At 43.4% G+C, this 18659-nt stretch overlaps 1 protein-coding gene across 3 annotated transcripts in view; it reads right to left on the bottom strand.

Annotated features, from left to right (window-relative positions):
• vwde (von Willebrand factor D and EGF domains) overlaps positions 1 to 18659 on the bottom strand; it is a 107285-nt gene that overhangs the window by 28716 nt on the left and 59910 nt on the right. For 2 of the 3 annotated variants that reach the window (XM_061956236.2, XM_061956228.2), the window contains exons 11-25: positions 17354 to 17627; positions 16961 to 17157; positions 13994 to 14784; positions 13020 to 13156; positions 12766 to 12930; positions 12531 to 12635; positions 12343 to 12457; positions 12017 to 12273; positions 11656 to 11875; positions 7901 to 8038; positions 7645 to 7830; positions 7143 to 7526; positions 5675 to 5782; positions 2380 to 2475; positions 2209 to 2304 (exon numbers count right to left, since the gene is read on the bottom strand). In XM_061956236.2, coding sequence (XP_061812220.1) covers positions 2209 to 2304; positions 2380 to 2475; positions 5675 to 5782; positions 7143 to 7526; positions 7645 to 7830; positions 7901 to 8038; positions 11656 to 11875; positions 12017 to 12273; positions 12343 to 12457; positions 12531 to 12635; positions 12766 to 12930; positions 13020 to 13156; positions 13994 to 14784; positions 16961 to 17157; positions 17354 to 17627 — 3269 coding nt within the window. The remainder of the gene's footprint in view (positions 1 to 2208; positions 2305 to 2379; positions 2476 to 5674; positions 5783 to 7142; positions 7527 to 7644; positions 7831 to 7900; positions 8039 to 11655; positions 11876 to 12016; positions 12274 to 12342; positions 12458 to 12530; positions 12636 to 12765; positions 12931 to 13019; positions 13157 to 13993; positions 14785 to 16960; positions 17158 to 17353; positions 17628 to 18659) is intronic. The other variant, XM_061956243.1, reaches the window with a different exon arrangement.

Below are 18659 nucleotides of genomic sequence, written 5' to 3'. Positions count from 1 at the left end.
TATGACTTGAGTTGTCCGACTTTTTGTGTGGCCATAAACGCACCAGTGGCTTAGTGCTATGCGTGTTGGTGACAGATGACAAGTTGGTTTTGGCCTGGTTTGTACGGCAGAAAATGACTAGTTTTTCGAGATAGAAGTTTTTTACTCATGTTTTTGTGTGGTTATGGCCGAATATAAACAGTTTTGCTCAATAAAGTGATCAATATAATTCATGTTGACGAACACCGTTAGGGCCGCTTGTTGTCAATGTCACTCAGAGTTGCATTGCAAAATTATACAGAATAAATTATGTGTTCATTTTGTTGAGAATTCAGATAGGATTTGATTTGGTGCGTGGCATATATTTGCTGTGCGCAGAGGACGCTTGAGCAGTGCGCAATTGCGCAGGTGCGCACCTTTGAGGGAACGTTGGTTCTGACGTTGATTGAATTTTGATCATTTTCCAACTAATATTCCACAACACAAATACAACGTTGAAACAACATGCTTTTTGACGACGTTTAATCAATGTCAGGTTCTGACGTTGATTTGACCGTTTAATTTTGGTAGTTTTCCAACCAATATTCTACAACACAAATACAACGTTGAAACAACATGCTTTTTGACGACGTTTAATCAATGTCAGGTTCTGACGTTGATTTGACCATTGAATTTTGGTCATTTTCCAACTAATATTCCACAACACAAATACAACGTTGAAACAACATACTTTTTGACGACGTTTAATCAATGTCAGGTTCTGACGTTGATTTGACCATTGAATTTTGATCACTTCCCAACCTATATTCCACAACACAAATACAACGATGAAACAACATGCTTTTTGACGACGTTTAATCAATGTCAGGTTTTGACGTTGATTTGACTGTTTAATTTTGGTCGTTTTCCAACTAATATTCTACAACACAAATACAACGTTGAAATAACATGCTTTTTGACAACGTTTAATCAATGTCAGGTTTTGACGTTGATTTGACCATTGAATTTTGGTCATTTTCCAACCAATATTCTACAACACAAATACATCGAAATAACATGCTTTTTGACGACGTTTAATCAATGTCAGGTTCTGACCTTGATTTGACCATTGAATTTTGGTTATTTCCCAACCAATATTCCACAACACAAATACAACGTTGAAACAACATGCTTTTTGACGACGTTTAATCAATGTCAGGTTTTGACGTTGATTTGACCGTTTAATTTTGGTAGTTTTCCCAACTAATATTCTACAACACAAATACAACATTGAAATAACATGCTTTTTGACAACGTTTAATCAATGTCAGGTTTTGACGTTGATTTGACCGTTTAATTTTGGTCATTTTCCAACCAATATTCCACAACACAAATACGGTACATCGAAATAACATGCTTTTTGACAACGTTTAATCAATGTCAGGTTCTGACATTGATTTGACCGTTTAATTTTGGTAATTTTCCAAACAATATTCTATAACACAAATACAACGTTGAAACAACATGCTTTTTGACGATGTTTAATCAATGTCAGGTTCTGACGTTGATTTGACCATTGAATTTTGGTAATTTTCCAACCAATATTCTACAACACAAATACGTTGAAATAATATGCTTTTTGACAACATTTAATCAATGTCGGGTTTTGACGTTGATTTGACCATTAAACTTTCGTCATTTACCAACCAATATTCTACAACACAAATACAACGTAGAAACAACATGCTTTTTGACGACGTTTAATCAATGTCAGGTTTTGACCTTGATTTGACCATTGAAATTTGGTCATTTCGTGGATCCAACGTTGGACATCAACGTCTCAATTTACAAATACAACTATTTTTCAACATTGTTTAGAAGTCAGTTTTAAAAACATACTATAAGTATAATCAACGTTGTATCAATGTCTTCTGCCTGCTGGGCGGGGAAACCCAAAATGTTTTCCTCTTCCTTAATAGAAAATGTGCTCAGCTGCTGCGTAGCTACTATAGCCTACCATGTTTACCGTTTGTAAATGACTAAAATAGAAGAAAAGACCAACATTGTGTACTTATTGGAGGATGTTTAGATGTTAACTGGCTGTCCAGCTTTGCGCAAGTAAAAACGACTGCTTGTATCGGACATTTTACATGCAGGCCGATATCATCCGCTATTGGACCAATAACAATATCGGATCGGGACACCACCGAGTGAAAACTACTATTTTTTGTGGACATGAAAACATCTCACTGATTTCACATCTCGGTCCCACGTAACCGTAGGGGCAGGTACACAGGTTCCTGGCGAGACACGTGCCTCCGTGCTGGCATGGCGGTTCGCAGCTCGCTGTGGAGACAAAAAGATGAGAAAATGTCTACTATTGAAGTGTACCAACCAGTGCTGGGAGGAGGGGTGGCTCACCTTCCTCGCAGGTTAGCCCGCCGTAGCCCAACAGACATTCACACACGTTGGGTCTCACACATCTTCCCTGGTTCTTGCAGTCGGGTCGGCACACGGCTTGTGTTACGTGCAGAGAGAACATTGAAGGTAAAAGGTTTCATTTCAGCAGTGTTGGGTTAGTTACTGAAGACCAGTAACTAGTACAGTTACGAGTTACTTTATTTCAAAAGTAACTCAGTTACTTACACCAAAAAGTAATGCGTTACTGTGAAAAGTAACTATTTAGTTACTTATTTTTTTCTTATTTTTTTTTTTTTAACTCCCATTAATGCCCTTTTAGCCTTCATTTCAGTACTGTTATTGCACCGGAGAATAATACAATCTGTTGATCAACTTGACATGCATTTTTATCTTCTTTTTAACATACCGGTAATTAATGAAAAACAAAACAGTGCAACATAAAAAGGCATTTCTCCTTTCTTTAAACTTGGACCAATGACCATTAATAAAAAACAAGTTAAAGTTCAACATAAGAAGGCACATCAACTTCCTTGAAACATAGGTAGTGAAATAAAGCCTGACATCTGGAGTGATGCTGCTGTCTTTCACACTTGGAGCCATGGATTGTACAATCCTTGTTTTCAGTGGCAGGATCATTGACACAGATGGTGAAGTTTCAGTGCTCGCTAGAGATGTAACACTTTTGAGGGGTTTAAGCACCTGGAGGACCTCATCTGCCACTCTCACATCATCATCAGACAGGGTGACATTTGTCTTCAGGGTGTTGTGGGTCAATGCAGAGTATATAGCTGCCCGCTGCTCCAACATATCATAAGTGGAGTTCCACCTCGTTGGGACATCATGTATGAGCTTATGAGTAGGCAGCTTTAGCATTTCTTGCTTCGTCTTAAGCACATGAGCAGCTGTTGTGCTTGGGTGGAAGTAGGAAACCTCCTTCTTGGTCCTTTCAAGGAGGCGCTCCATCCTATTGACTGAGATGCCCTTCTGTGATGCCAAACTCACTACATGTGCAAAGCATCCTACCAGTGGTCCCAGTCCTGCCTCATTCACTGCAATTATTTGATTTTTGGCATTATCACGTGTGACTGGGATATTAGTACTGGGATATCTTTATCTATAGCGATGAGGTGGCGACTTGTCCAGGGTGTACGCTGCCTTCCGCCCGATTGTAGCTGAGATAGGCTCCAGCGCCCCCCGCGACCCCAAAGGGAATAAGCGGTAGAAAATGGATGGATGGATGGATATCTTTATCTTCCATTCCTCCACTGCTTGTGCCAGTACCTGTGCAAGGTGACTCTCGTAGATTGGGCGTGTCTTTTCATCTCCCAGTATGCTGTGATGAAGTGAGCGCTTATCGTCACATAGTTCCCCTGGACGTCCACCCGTCTGTCGTGAGCGCAACAGATGATGCTCGGGATAGTTCATCCACAACTTTTTTCTTCTCCAGCTTACAAAGATCTGGCACAATCTTATCGCTGAAGTGGGTGCGCGACGGGATGTCGTAACGTGGCTCAAGCACGTTCAGCATGTGTTTAAAACCCTCGTTTTGCACAACCGAGTCCGCACCTATAAACACACAGATTCAATGGCGCGGGGCGTTCAAGCTCCTCCGTTACTCCGCTCGCCATGACCACGCTGTGTGTGGACTGAACGTGCGAACAGCTTTTTTTGTTTGTTTCATATATCAAACCGCGGATCACGTGTGTGCCGAACCGAAGACACGCCCCCCTCCCCTCCCCACACCCAGACACATACAGAGCGCGCCTCTTTTCTTCTCTCCGGCTTGTGACAGAGGAAGATTCAGAAGAACGACACTGCAGCGCTTCTGTTTCTAGCCGATACTACACAAAAAAAATAACGTAAAATAACGCAGTAACGCATCATGTAGTAACAGTAACTGAGTTACTGAATATAAAAAATAACACGTTAGATTGCTAGTTACCGCCGAAACTAACGGCGTTACACTGCATTTCAGGAAACACACACAAACATTCTTGTATTTGTTACCTTCTTGAGACCTGAGAAAAATGCCTACCTCTTTAGGACCACTCCTTCTAGATATATAAAGATGTGCACTTACAACATTCATAATATATACATACTATGCCAGGGGTCGGCAACCCAAAATGTTGAAAGAGCCATATTGGACCAAAAATACAAAAACAAATCTGTCTGGAGCCACAAAAAATTAAAAGCCATATTACATACAGATAGTGTGTCATGAGATATAAATTGAATTAAGAGGACTTAAAGGAAACTAAATGACCTCAAATATACCGACAAATGAGGCATAATGATGCAATATGTACATATAGCTAGCCTAAATAGCATGTTAGCATCGATTAGCTTGCAGTCATGCATTGACCAAATATGCCCGATTAGCACTCCACACAAGTCAATAACATCAACAAAACTCACCTTTGTGCATTCACGCTGGTGGACAAAATGAGAAAGAAAAAGAAGTGGCATAAAACACGTCCTAGAAAGTCGGAGAAAGTTATACATGTAAACAAACTAAGGTGAGTTCAAGGACCGCCAAAATTAGTAGGACAAAACGGCGCTCCACAAATACTCGAATCAGTGAAGCATATTTAATATAAACAGTGTGCTTTATAACAATTAGGGAGGTTTGTGTCATGTTTTTTCTCCTACAGAAACCATATTAACACAAAAAATATATTTTTTTGCCCTCATCTTTTTCCATTTTTCATACATTTGTGAAAAAGCTCCAGAGAGCCACCAGGGCAGCGCTAAAGAGCCGCATGGCTCTAGAGCCGCGGGTTGCCGACCCCCGTACTATGCAAATATAAAAAAGGTAAGCTTTTAATTTTTTTTTTTTGTTTGTTTCTAATTGGTTTTTAATCTTCATTATTTACTTCCAAGTTATTACAGTATGTCTCTATATACATATTTATTTTATTTTCTAAATTAATTTTGGCCAAAGGGTACATTTCAATTTCTTACACACACTTGTTGTTACACATGTTGGCCAGAGGGCAAGCACTTCACATTTTTACACACACTTGTTATTTCATATGTTGACCAGAGGAGGAGCACTTTTAAAACCGACACACAGTCAATTTGAAAAATCCCTTCTTTTTGGGACCACCCTAATTTTGATAGATTTCACCAACAAGGGTGTAAATGAGACATTCTCTATTAGATGCAATAGTTTTCTGTATTGGGGCCATGATTTTGGTCCTGAAGGCACTTTTCCTTGTTGATGTCTCAAGAAGGGTAGAAATACAAGAACACATACAAGCGCACACACGCACACACTAACACATACACACACCAGGTGTCTCACCGATGTGGCAGTTATAGCCGGTGTAGCCCTCCTTGCACGTGCACGTGTTGGGCTGCGTGCACTGCATGTTGCTCCCGCATGGAAACCTGCACACAGCTGGGGCAGAAACAGGAAGAGGAAGTAGAGACTGACAGCAAGTACAGCAGGTAAGGTTGTGTTTTTGCCTCATCCTTCACTTCAAGCGTGATTGAATAAATCACTACTGACTTGATAAGTCCAAAAGAGAAATAGATACACTATTCTCTGCTCAGAGATGCTACCGGGTCGTTGTCTGCAGCTCGATCTGGATAGTCCCACTCCTTAATGCTATTGGCCTTTCCAACTTTACCCAGGTTGTAAACCAAAGGCCGTGGGCTGAGCCAGGACTGGTGGTGCACTTTTTAAACGCACTTCTGACTCCAACTTAAGTTTCTCAAAAAAATATTTATTTGCAATAAGGTCTTCTTTCCATGTACATCCAACAGTTACATACAAGGTGAACGAAAAACTAGTTTAACTGCTTACAAAGCTATAAACAAAAAACTAAAGCTTAAGTGTTACGTTAGAAGTGGTCAAAAACTGTTTTCACCGCCAGTCTCTCAACCCGACTTTTGTCCAATCAATTTCACCTGTGCGTCCCTATACCCTATCGTCAGAGTGATGTACTCACAGCCATATTAGCGTGGCCTCTCGTTACAAGTGCTGTAAATTACACAGAATATAAATGACATTTTCTAATTCAATTGAAATTAACTTGCAATATATCACAATATATTTTCATGGCAATTCAAGAAATAAATAATTTAACTTAATAATATATGCAGTACTAGAGAAATATGAATAACACAAAAACGGCTACCACAACCATAATGAGCTAAATTAAAGTACAGTAGCACAGTAGGCCCAAGTATTCATCAAGCACCACCACAATGACCAACATCAAAGTGCAGTAGCGCAGCAGGCCCAAGTATTCATCAAGAACAACCACAATGACCAACATCAAAGTGGAATGAATTATATTTATATAGCGCTTTCCTCTCGTGACTCAAAGCGCTTTACATTGTGAAACCCAATATCTAAGTTACATTTTTAAACCAGTGTGGGTGGCAATGGGAGCAGGTGGGTAAGGTGTCTTGCCCAAGGACACAACGGCAGTGACTAGGATGGTGGAAGCGGGGATCGAACCTGGAAACCTCAAGTTGCTGCCACGGTCACTCTACCAACTGAGCTATACCGTGCAGTAGTGCAGCAGGCCCAGGGATTCATCAAGCACCACTACAATGACCAACATTAAAGTGCAGCAGCGTAGTAGGCTTTAATGGCCATCTTTCAACAAACAAATAATTTAACTTAATAATATATGCAGTACTAGAAAAATATATTACAAAAAAAGGGCTACCACAGCAGGATTCTCACAGGAATGAGGCAAAAGTACAACCTTACCTGCCGTAGCAACCACTTCCACACCTGTATTTACCTTTGCATGTGACCCCGTTGCCAGTGTAACCACGCGGACAGCGCGCGCAGCTGAAGGATCCCGGGCCAACATGCTCACACTGGACCCCCGGGAAGCAGGGAGAGTTGTCGCAGGTCAAATGGCGTGACCCCCCGCTGGTGAGGTCAGGGGTCGGAACCACACCGCCGCGGTTGAAGGTGGGGGCGGAGACTCCGGTGGCGGACGGAGTGTGAGGGGATTCGGGGCTTCTCTCCGAGGAAGAAAGCCTGCGGGCGTTCATGGTGGCGCCTGGTCTCCTCGTCCTGTCGGCGGGTCTTCTGGGTAATGCGGGGGACGACGAGGATGATGAGGAGGCGGATGTGGGGGTCATTTCCTTACTTGAATTTAGAACGGTTGTACCCCGACCTGGAAAAGACTAGAAGTTAGAAAATATGACTTCAAAATAGGGAGAGCACAAAGTATTTTGTGTATCTTAGCAAGCAACCACCCGTGTGATTGACAGCTCCTACTCTCGCATCCTTACCTGTTGACACGCAGCTTAGCCCGTTTCCATGGAGACCAGGAGGACAGGGTCCACAGACGAAGCCCGCCGACACGTGGCGGGTTTCAAAGCACTGAACCCCCGGGTGGCACGGCCTCTGGGTGCAGGGGGAGGCGGGAGGGGCTTTGGGCGGCGCTCTCCCTTCTGTGGTTGTAGCTGCCTTGAGGGCTTTGGGTCAAGAAAGACACGCTCACACACCAGTGACACGTTGTTAGAAGTCAACCGTGTGAGCACGTACGAGTGCAGATCCTCCCATCGCCGCTGAAGCCACGTGGGCAGACTCCGCACGAGAAGGAGCCCAGCGTGTTGCTGCAGTCCACTCCTGGAAAACACGGCTGGGAGACGCACTCGTCCATGTCCTCTCTGCAGGTGACACCTGACCACAGACACGATGACCAGTGTATCTCGGTAGGTGGTGCAGCATTAGATAGGTATGTAATGTTAGGTAGGTAGTTTCAGATTGGTAGGTAGGTGGGTAGATTGTAGGTAGGTATACCAAGTAGGTGGGTAGGTAGATATATCAGGTAGGTGGGTAGGTTGGGGAAACGCTAGGTAAGTAGGAAGAAGGAACGGTAGATAAGGTAAAGGAGGTAGGAAGGTAGGTAGGTGGATAGATTAAGTGGGTAGGTCAGGGGTGCTCACACTTTTTCTGCAGGCGAGCTACTTTTCAATTGATCAAGTCGTGGGGATCTACCTCATTCATATATATAATTTATATTTACTTATTTATGAAATATATGTTTTTGTTAACAAGTTAAAGGTGTTTAACGATAATACAAGCATGTTTAACACAAATAGTTAATATTGTTAACAACTTAAAGGTGGTTAAAGATAAAACAAGCATGTTTAACACATATAGTTAATATTGTTAACAACTTAAAGGTGGTTAAAGATAATACAAGCATGTTTAACACATATAGTTAATATTGTTAACAAGTTAAAGGTGTTTAAAGATAATACAAGCATGTTTAACACATATAGATTCCTTTCTTTCATGAAGACAAGAATATAAGTTGGTGTATTACCTGATTCTGATGACTTGCATTGATTGGAATCAGACAGTGGTGATGATAACGTCCGCATTTTCGAATGGAGGAGAAAAAAAGTCCTCCTTTCTGTCCAATACCACATGAAAGTGGTTGGTTTTTGGCATCTTATTTGTCCAGCTTCCGTACTCCTTTGTATACACTTTACAAGAAATACATTGTCGGCAAACTCTGTAGCTTGTTAGCTTGTGCACGCCAGCTTTCTGAGACCCTTATTTTGGTAGCGCAGGCAGGATGAAGCAGAGCTTTTATTGTGCAACTGTGCAGTCGGTCTTTGGAGTTTTGACGACAGGTACGGCGCCAGAGTCTGTTGAAATAAAGTGTTTCTCGCCTTCCAGTCGGTAATTTTAATGAGCTGGCAGCAGCCAGTGTCATCTCAGAAGACCCTCGGGTGCCGTGAATGTCAATCAAGTGACGAAAGTGACGTCATAGTGAAGATTTATGATCGCTCATTTTTAGGACTATTTTTTTTAATGCCTGGCTGGTGATCGACTGACACACCCTCCGAGATCGACCGGTAGATCGCGATCGACGTAATGAGCACCCCTGGGGTAGGTTATAGGTATGGGGTAATTAAGTAGGTGTGTAGTTTAGGTAAAGGCGGTAGATACAATGGTGGGTGGATTAGGTAGGTAGATATATTAAGTGGGTAGGCTATAGGTAGATTACATAGGTATGTAAATGGAAAGGAATTCTAGAATAGGTAAGTAAATGGCTATATTGTAGGTAGGGTGAGGTAGGTAGGTGTATCAGGTAAATAGGTAGGTGCGTAGGTTAGGTAAGGGGGTAGGTAGGTAGGAAGGTAGATAGATCAGGTGGGTAGGTTATAGGTAGGGAGGTAGGTAAGTACGGTAGGTCTGTAGGTTAGATCAAGGGGATAGGTAGGAAGTTGGGTAGATTAGATGGGTAAATTATAGGTGGGGAAGTAGATAAGAAATGTAGGTACAAAACCTAAAACCAGTGAAGTTGGCACGTTGTGTAAATGGTAAATAAAAACAGAATACAAAGATTTGCAAATTCTTTTCAACCTATATTCAGTTGAATGTACTGCAAAAACAAGATACTTAACGTTCGAACTGGAAAACGTAGTTTTTCTGCAAATACTAGCTCATTTGGAATTTGAAGCCTGCAACATGTTTCAAAAAAGCTGGCACGAGTGGCAAAAAAGACTGAGAAAGTTGAGGAATGCTCATCAAACACTTATTTGGAACATCCCACAGGTGAACAGGCTAATTGGGAACAGGTGGGTGCCATGATTGGGTATAAAATCAGCTTCTATGAAATGCTCAGTCATTCACAAACAAGGATGGGGCGAGGGTCAACATTTCTCAACGAGCTATTGCAAGGAATTTAGGGATTTCACCATCTACGGTCGGTAATATCATCAAAAGGTTCAGAAAATCTGGAGAAATCACTGCACGTAAGCGATGATATTACAGACCTTCTATCCCTCAGGCAACATCAATGTGTGAAGGATGTGTGTTCCTGAGCCCACAAAGAGGAAAAGAAGCCAGCATCTGTGATAGTATGGGGGTGTATTAGTGCCATGGTATAGGTTAAAACTCTACTATGCAAGACGAAAGCCATTTATCAACAACACCCAGAAATGCCGCCGGCTTCGCTGGGCCCGAGCTCATCTAAGATGGACTGATGCAAAGTGTAAAATTTTTCTGTGGTCTGACGAGTCCCCATTCCAAATTGTTTTTGGAAACTGTGGACGTCGTGTCCTCCGGACCCAAGAGGAAAATAACCGTGCTGTTCTCGGCGCAAAGTTCAAAAGCCAGCATCTGTGATGGTATGGGAGTGTATTAGTGCCCAAGGCATGGGTAACTTACACATCTGTGAAGGCACCATTAATGCTGAAAGGTACATACAGGTTTTGGAGCAACATATGTTGCCATCCAAGCAACGTTATCATGGACACCCCTGCTTATTTCAGCAAGACAATGCCGAGCCACATGTTACAACAGCGTGGCTTCATGGTACTAGACTGGCCTGCCTGTAGTCCAGACCTGTCTTCCATTGAAAATGTGTGCCGCAATATGAAGCCTAAAATACCACAACGGAGACCCCCGGACTGTTGAATAACTTAAGCTGTACATCAAGCAAGAATGGGAAAGAATTCCTCTTCAAAAATTGGTCTCCTAAATTCCCAAACGTTTACTGAGTGTTGTTAAAAGGAAAGGCCATGTTAACACAGTGGTAAACATGCCCCAGTGCCAACTTTTTTGCAATGTGTTGCTGCCAATAAAGTCAGTTCAAACATTAAATATCTTGTATTTGCAGTCTATTCATATGAATATAGGTTGAAAAGGATTTGCAAATCATTGTATTACAAATTACACAACGTGCCAACTTCACTGGTTTTGTAGATACATTTTGTAGGTAGATTATGTAAGTAAGTAAATCGGTCAGTAAGTAGGGAGAGAGGAAGGTAAATAGCGAAGTAAGTAAGTAGGTTATTAGTAGGTATGGCGGTAGGTAGGTGGGGCGGTTAGGTATGTAGATTAGGTAGGTAAGTAAGTAGGTCAGTGTGTAGGGAAGAAGGAAGTAGGTAGGTAGCTGGGTGGGGAGGTTAGGTACATAGAATAGGTAAGTCGGTAGGTAGGGAATATGTAGCTTAGTATGTAAGTAGGTTAGTGGCGAGGTTAAGTACATAGATTAAGCGGGTAGGTAAGTAAGTAGGTCAGTAGGCCGTTAGGAAGGTGGGGAGGTTAGGTATGTAGATTGGTAGGTAAGTAAGTAAGGAGGTAGGTACTCTAGGTCGAGTATGTGAGTAAGAAGGTAGGTACTCTAGGTAGAGTAAGTAAGTAGTTCAGTCAGTAGGTCAGTGAGGAGGGAGGCAGGGAGGTAGGTCGCTAGGTGGGGAGGTTAGGCATATAGATTAGGCAGGTCGTAAGTAGGTCAGTGAATAGGGAGGTAGGTAAGAAGGCAGATGTGAGTGTACCCTTCATTCCAGGAGGGCAGACACATGTGAAGGAGTTGGGGCCGTCCAAACATCGTCCCAGCCTGCAGGGGTTGGGCTTACAGTTGTCAATGTCCACCTCGCACCTTTGACCTTTGAACCCGTCGGGGCAAGCGCACACGTACTGGCCACTGCCGGCGGGCAGGTTGACGTTTGTCACGCAAGAGGCGCCATTCGCACACTCGCAGGGCCGCACCGACACCTGTGATAAAATTTCAGGATCATTTCCTATGACGAATACCCAGCCTTTAGAGGTCAGAACAGTATTTTCATGCTGCTGTTTAAAGCAGATGTCTTGTGTGTTCTTGGCACCCTCTAGTGGACAGAAACAGTAATGACGTACCTGCACAGAGGCCAATGTCTCAGCATTGCAGTCGTCCATCACAGTAAAGTTGAATGTGTGCGTGTCACCCGGCTGAGCCCTGACCTTCCAGATGATCAGGCCAGCAGGAGACAACGTCGCGTCCTCTGGAGCCGATTTCAAAGTGAATACCACCGCCGAGCCTTCGGGGTCCCGAGCCTGCAGCTGGTAGATGAAGACCTCCCCCTGGAAGGACCACAGGCGAGGAGGCAACGACTCCAGCACGGGGCGCTCATTTTCTGTGGGTAAAAATGTTGCTATGAGCCATCTGTGTGTCCATCTAACAACGTGAAAGCACAAGCGCTTACGAGCCGCCATTGTCCAAGTGTGTTGGGAGGAGGCAGGGCGACACGTCAGACAAGGACTGCTGGGATGCGACTCGTCCTCGCTGTAACAGAAGCCGTCGATGTTGCATGTTTTCTCCTAGGAAGAAAAGACAGCGACAACTTTTTGTATTTGTTCCAACATAACCTCACCTTTTGTTTATTGTCCTCACCCGCAGGCTGCAGAGGACCCCAGGGTGTAGGACGCAGACCTGACAGTTTCCGTCATACAGAGTCAGTATTTTAGCGTTGCTGTAGCTGTAGCCGTCGTTGGACACCTGTCAGGTAGAGACACAATGCTGCCTCTAAGTACACAGTAAAGTCGTTGGATAACACAATACTTGAAAGTACAGCAGCATGTGTGGACCATGAACTCAGCAGGACTCATGTATTGGAGTTTGTACTAACTTTGATCTGCCAGCGGGCCAATGGTCCGTTTGTTGATATCATCACATCCACGCCTGCAGGAGCTCGGTTGACCTCCGGGGGGAGCTGGCACGCCATCGCCGTCACGTCCACAAAGGCGGCGGGGACGAACTGAGGCTCGTCCAGAAGCCGCTCGCTTCCCACCAACTTGTAAGACGTGACAGGAACAAAGGACGGAATTCGATTTCTGAACAGTAAAGACGGCGGTGTCTTCATTCAAACACTTCAAAGACTACCTTTTCTTTTACAAACTCACACTTGAGCTTGTGGGACTCCTTAAAACCTTGACCGTAGACGTGGACCGTGGAGCAGTCGCCCTGTCGGACATCACAAAGACCTCCCGACTCCAACTCTGTGATCTCTGGGATCTGGTCTTCAGTGTGTTGAAAGAATCACAAATACAGTAAAAAGTGTTTGCCCTATTTTTTAGACTACAGAGTCGCAGATATATACGCTGTGACACAGAAATATTTTGTAAATATCTATTGACATACTTTAATTGTTTCCAAACGGTATCTGTAACACGGCAGTAAAATGGATGATCAAACAAAACAGAAGTCATCGTCATTGACCCACTAGCTGCGGAAGCTAGCTCTCCAATCAGCTAAATAGACTCAATAACTCCATGGTGACGTTTTGGTGAATTTACTGATCAATTTGTGAAACAAACAATACAAAAAGAATGCCATTGTAAGTTAATAATACTAACACAGACACTCGTAAACGTAAACATATTAGCTAAAGCTAACTGCACTAGCATCTTTACATTGCGATAGCGCGTACAAAAATATGCAAAAACACTCCGACAGACATCACACATAGGACGGTTTAGTGAGTATGAATTGTTTTGGTTATATTGTAAAACTTACAAACGTTGCTCGAAGTGATGAATTAACAATCCTTTCGAGCAGAAACGCTATGAACAGTTTTACTTCCAGTTCAAGGCACTAAAACAGGAAGAACAATTTCAACCTACAACGCCAGCAGTGAGCAAACTCGTCCAAAAGATGGCGCCATAGCACAAACAATAACACACCTTTTCAGTGTTTCAGCTTGAGTCTAATGAAAATGATTAAACACAAAACTTTACGGCCCTTAGCGAATACAAATCCATAAATTACCCACATCGTTGTATAAGTCGCAGTGTTCAGTGCATAGGAAAAAAGTAGCCACTTATAGTCGGGCTTTACGGTAATCAGACTGGACTTACCCGACAACACGCTGCAGTCGTAGGACCCGAACCCAGGGAAGCAGATGCAGCCCCACTCAGAGCACTGTCCGTTACCGTTGCACAGACTGGGACACTTGAGGATGGCCACCATGTCCTGGTGGTCTGGCGTCCTCGTGCCTTCCTCCGCCAGCCGCCTCTCACACTCGTTCTCCAGCAGCGGTAACGTCGCGTTGAGCCACGAGAGCTCGTCTTTCCGCTGGATGTCGCTGACGCACATGTCCACCGCAGCGGTCACCATGAAGTCGCGGAGGAGACGTCCGCAGCTCTGAGCGACGCTGGAGTTGACCACGGCGTCCCGGCACTCGGCCCGGGCCTGATGCTCGGTCAGCCCGGCGGGCGTCGGCCACGCCGGGGCTAGGTCTACATAAGACGTCGCTTTGTGGTCTTCTGGGAAGAAGTAAGCAAAGCTCTCCAGGTCAGACTGGCGGAGGCTTTGGTGGGAGGAGTTGGGGACGTACTGCTGGGTCTGTCTCTTGTTCCGAGCGACGGCACTTCCATGCTGCTCATTGGGGATGAGGAGGCCAGGATGCAGCACTTGTCCGCCATCTTCCTCCACGGTGAGCAACTCCAACGAGCTGATGTACTCGGCTGTGACGTCCAGCGAGGGGATGATGCTGGAGAGCTGCACATTGCCGTGGCGAGAGCAGGTGACTGGGGGACGGCGACGTCCCTGGCTGGTTTCCGTTTGACAGTTGCAGAACTTGCGCGGGCTAAACATGCTAAGAGATGACGAAAGCTTGGAGTCGAACATGCTACTTCCTGGGCGGAGCCTGTTTGGGGTGTAAAAAGATTGTAACCCACCACTATCCATGGGAAGGCCGTTACATGAGCAAGTGCAGCCCACTACCAATTTCAGTTTGGCCCGAGAGACGGCACGAGGAATCAGGAATCTAAATATGAATTTTCTGACATTATAATTGCTCTAAATTTGACAACATATTGGAGACATCTTGAGTAAATCAGAATAATGCCTATGAATTGCACTTTACAGTGAACACAGCAGAGCATTTTATCAATGCCCCAATCCAAACAACCTTTCCCACTCATGGCGCAAATAAACTAAGACAAAAAGTAGACCCACATGGTCACACATAACACAACCTGCTCACTGAACTTTGCGGATGTTATAAAAAACGTCCATGCACAACACATCATTCTAAATTACACCCATTTTAAATCTCCTGCAATGCATGATGGGAAAATGTAAATCACACACTTATCCATGTTTGGCGCATTTTAGCTGCTTGATATTTCTGATTGATTTAAAAACTTTAAGAAGGTCGCCACGGAAGTAAACAAGATAGGAGTCAAACTTTCACATACTCTTTAATATTCAATTATATTAACTATATATCCAATGTGTATATATATATACTGTATATATATACATCCGCCAATGTGACTTTTTATCTCCTAATTTTGACTTTCTATCTAATAAATAAAACTTTTATCTCATAATTCCAACTTTTTATCTCATAATTATGACAATTTACCTCCTAATTTTGACTTTCTATCTCTTAATTATGTTTTTTATCTCATATTTTTACTTTTCATCTCATAATTTCAACTTTTTATCTTACAATTTTTAACTCATAAATTCGACTTTTTTATCTCATAATTTTGACTTCCTATCTCATAATTATGACTTTTTATCTCACAATTTTGACTTCCTATCTCATAATTATGACTTTTTATCTCACAATTTTGACTTTTTATCTCCTAATTATGACATTTTACCTCATAATGTTGACTTCCTATCTCATAATTATTACTTTTTATCTCATATTTTCAACTTTTCATCTCAAAATTTCAACTTTTTATCTTACAATTTTTAACTCATGGAATCGACTTTATCTCATAATTTTGACTGTATCTCATTAATAATAAATACAATAATAATGGATTAGATTTTATATCGGGCTTTTCTATTATTAGATACTCAAAGCGCTCACAGAAAAGTGGGAACCCATCATTCATTCACACCTGGTGGTGGTAAGCTACATTTGTAGCCACAGCTGCCTTGGGGTAGACTGACGGAAGTGAGGCTGCCAGTTTACGCCTACGGCCCCTCCGACCACCACCTATCATTCATTCATCATCCATTCACCAGTGTGAGCGGCACCGGGGGCAAGGGTGGAGTGTCCTGCCCAAGGACACAACGGTAGCGATTTGGATGTCAAGAGGCGGGGAGCGAACCTGCAACCCTCAGGTTTCTGGCACGGCCGCTCCACCCACTACGCCATGCCGCCCCCAAATATGACTTTTTATCTCACAATTTTGACTTCCGATCTTATAATTATGACTTTTTATCTCATATTTTGGACTTCTCATAATTTCAACTTTTAATTTCAACTTCATATCTTACAATATATCTTCCACTATCTAATTACTTTTTATCTCATATTTTCATTTTTCTTATCTCATAATTTTGACTTTATCTCATAACTATGACATTTTATCTCATAATTTTGACTTCCTATCTCATAACTATGACTTCCTATCTCATAATCATGACACTTTATCTCATATTCTTGACTTCCTATCTCATAATTATAAGTTTTTATCTCATAATTTTGACTTTTTATCTCATAAATAAGACTTTTCCCTCAAGGAATCAATAAAGTACTATCTATCTATCTATCTATCTATCTATCTATCTATAATTTTGACTTCCTATCTCATATTTTTGACATTTTCTCTCATATTGTTGACTTTGTATCTCATAATTTCAAGTTTTATTCTATATTTAAACATGCTACTTTCTGAGGGGAGCCTGTTAGGGGTGGAAGAAGACTGTGACCCACCACTATCGATGGGAAGGGGTACCGAAGAGTGGCACAGTTCAGCCCTCTCCACATTAAAGCATTGCAGTCAAATTGGTACCTTTCAGAACCATAAGGCTTGGTGGAAATGAGAGCTACAAGAACCCCTTCCAAAGACACTAACCTCCAGTCAGAGATGAACGCCTGCAGATCCTCCAATGTGCTCCCCGCCAATGAGTGGAAGTCGTTGTCCGGCTCTCCGTCGTAAGTCCCACACAGGCCGGTGGTGTGTCCACGGTCTGAACCAGGGGCTCTCAGAGTCAGACTCAAACCCCAGTCGGCCACATCAGCACGTACAAATGCTCCCGATGAAAAGGTCAACTGTCACAACACAAATTTATGAGAATGGGTCAGCATCAGAAAACGGGAGTTGAAATGCTTCACTTCAGTCCACTAGAGGGCACTGTCACAATCTCGGGGTATTTATGCTCTTAACTGGACAAACAAAAACCTTTCAGGTATGAAAAAGCTGAGTCTGGTTCCTAATGACTGCTCCAAATGTATTTTCTTCACTCACCGTGACTTTGCGTCCTTGGTAGGACTCGCTGACGCGTACGCCGCTCTTGCTCAGGTCTCCGTTCTTCACTGAAAGGCGGGGCTTGGTTTCCCCCATTTCGCCATCGCACATGTCGAAGGCGATGACGTCGCTGCCGTCCCTCGCCACCAAGCCGCACGCGCACGACGTCGGGGCCACGCCGCTGCCGCACTCCCAATGGCGGACATGGACCTCAAAGGGCCAGCGGGAGCTCCTGTAGAGCACGAAGGTGCCGATTTGGTAGTTCTCGTAGCGCCTGTGGATGGAGACAGCATGAACATTTGTCTTTGGATAAACACCTTGTCTGCTTTACAGTAGGGGTGCCCCGAGCCGGTATTGATATTGTTCCGATATTAGCAACAACAAAAAAACCTGGACAACCACTTAACATCTGACTCACTCACTCACTCATCCCATGGCCTAGGAGGCCGTAGGGGTGTCATGGTGGATGCTTGGGCAGTCAGGGATCTCCAGCGCTCACGATCTTCTGCTGTTCGTAGCAGGGTTTGGAAGCTGCAGCCAGTCCATTCTTTGATGTTGTCCATCCAGGCCTTTCTCTGCCTGCCTCGTCTCCGCTTCCCCTCTACTGTTCCCTGCAGGATGGTCTTTGACAGGGAGGTGTACTCTCAACGCTTAACTGTTGAGAGTAGAGGTTCCTGTTCGCCAGCATGGGTGGTAACTAGCTGTCTAACATAATCATTTGTCCGGTGTTCACTGTATGATATATGTAGCATTATTCTGTAACACTTGCTTTCAAAGGACTGTATCCTGCGCTCAGTGTCCGCTGTGAGCATCCGGCTCTCACAACCATAGAGTAGGGTGGAAAGAACAAGTGACTTGTAGAGTCTGACCTTCACCTGGAAGCTGATGGTATTGCTTTTCCAGATACTGGTCAGTCTTGTCATGGCTGATGTTGCTATGCCGATTCTTGCTCTGATCTCTTTTGTGGAGCTGCCATCTTCACTCACAAAGGACCCGAGGTACTAAAAGTCCTTTACTTCCTCCAGGCTTTGTCCATTCAATGTGATGTTCGGTGGTGGTAAGTGATTGTGACTGTTGACCAGGATCTTGCTCTTCTCTTACATCTAAATGTCCTCCAATAAGCACACATGGTTGGTCTTTTCTTGTATTTTAGTCAAGTCATTTACAAAAGGTAAACGCTATAGGCTACTAGGAGCTAGCAGCTACACAACAGCTAAGCACATAAGCGAGACATCGGTAGCACCGTATTTTCCGGACTATAAGTCACAGTTTTTTTCATATTTTGGCCGGTGGTGTGACTTATACT

The sequence above is a fragment of the Nerophis lumbriciformis genome, linkage group LG04, assembly GCF_033978685.3.
Source record: "Nerophis lumbriciformis linkage group LG04, RoL_Nlum_v2.1, whole genome shotgun sequence".
Taxonomy (NCBI): Eukaryota; Metazoa; Chordata; class Actinopteri; order Syngnathiformes; family Syngnathidae; genus Nerophis; species Nerophis lumbriciformis.
This window is presented reverse-complemented; position numbering and strand designations above follow the sequence as displayed.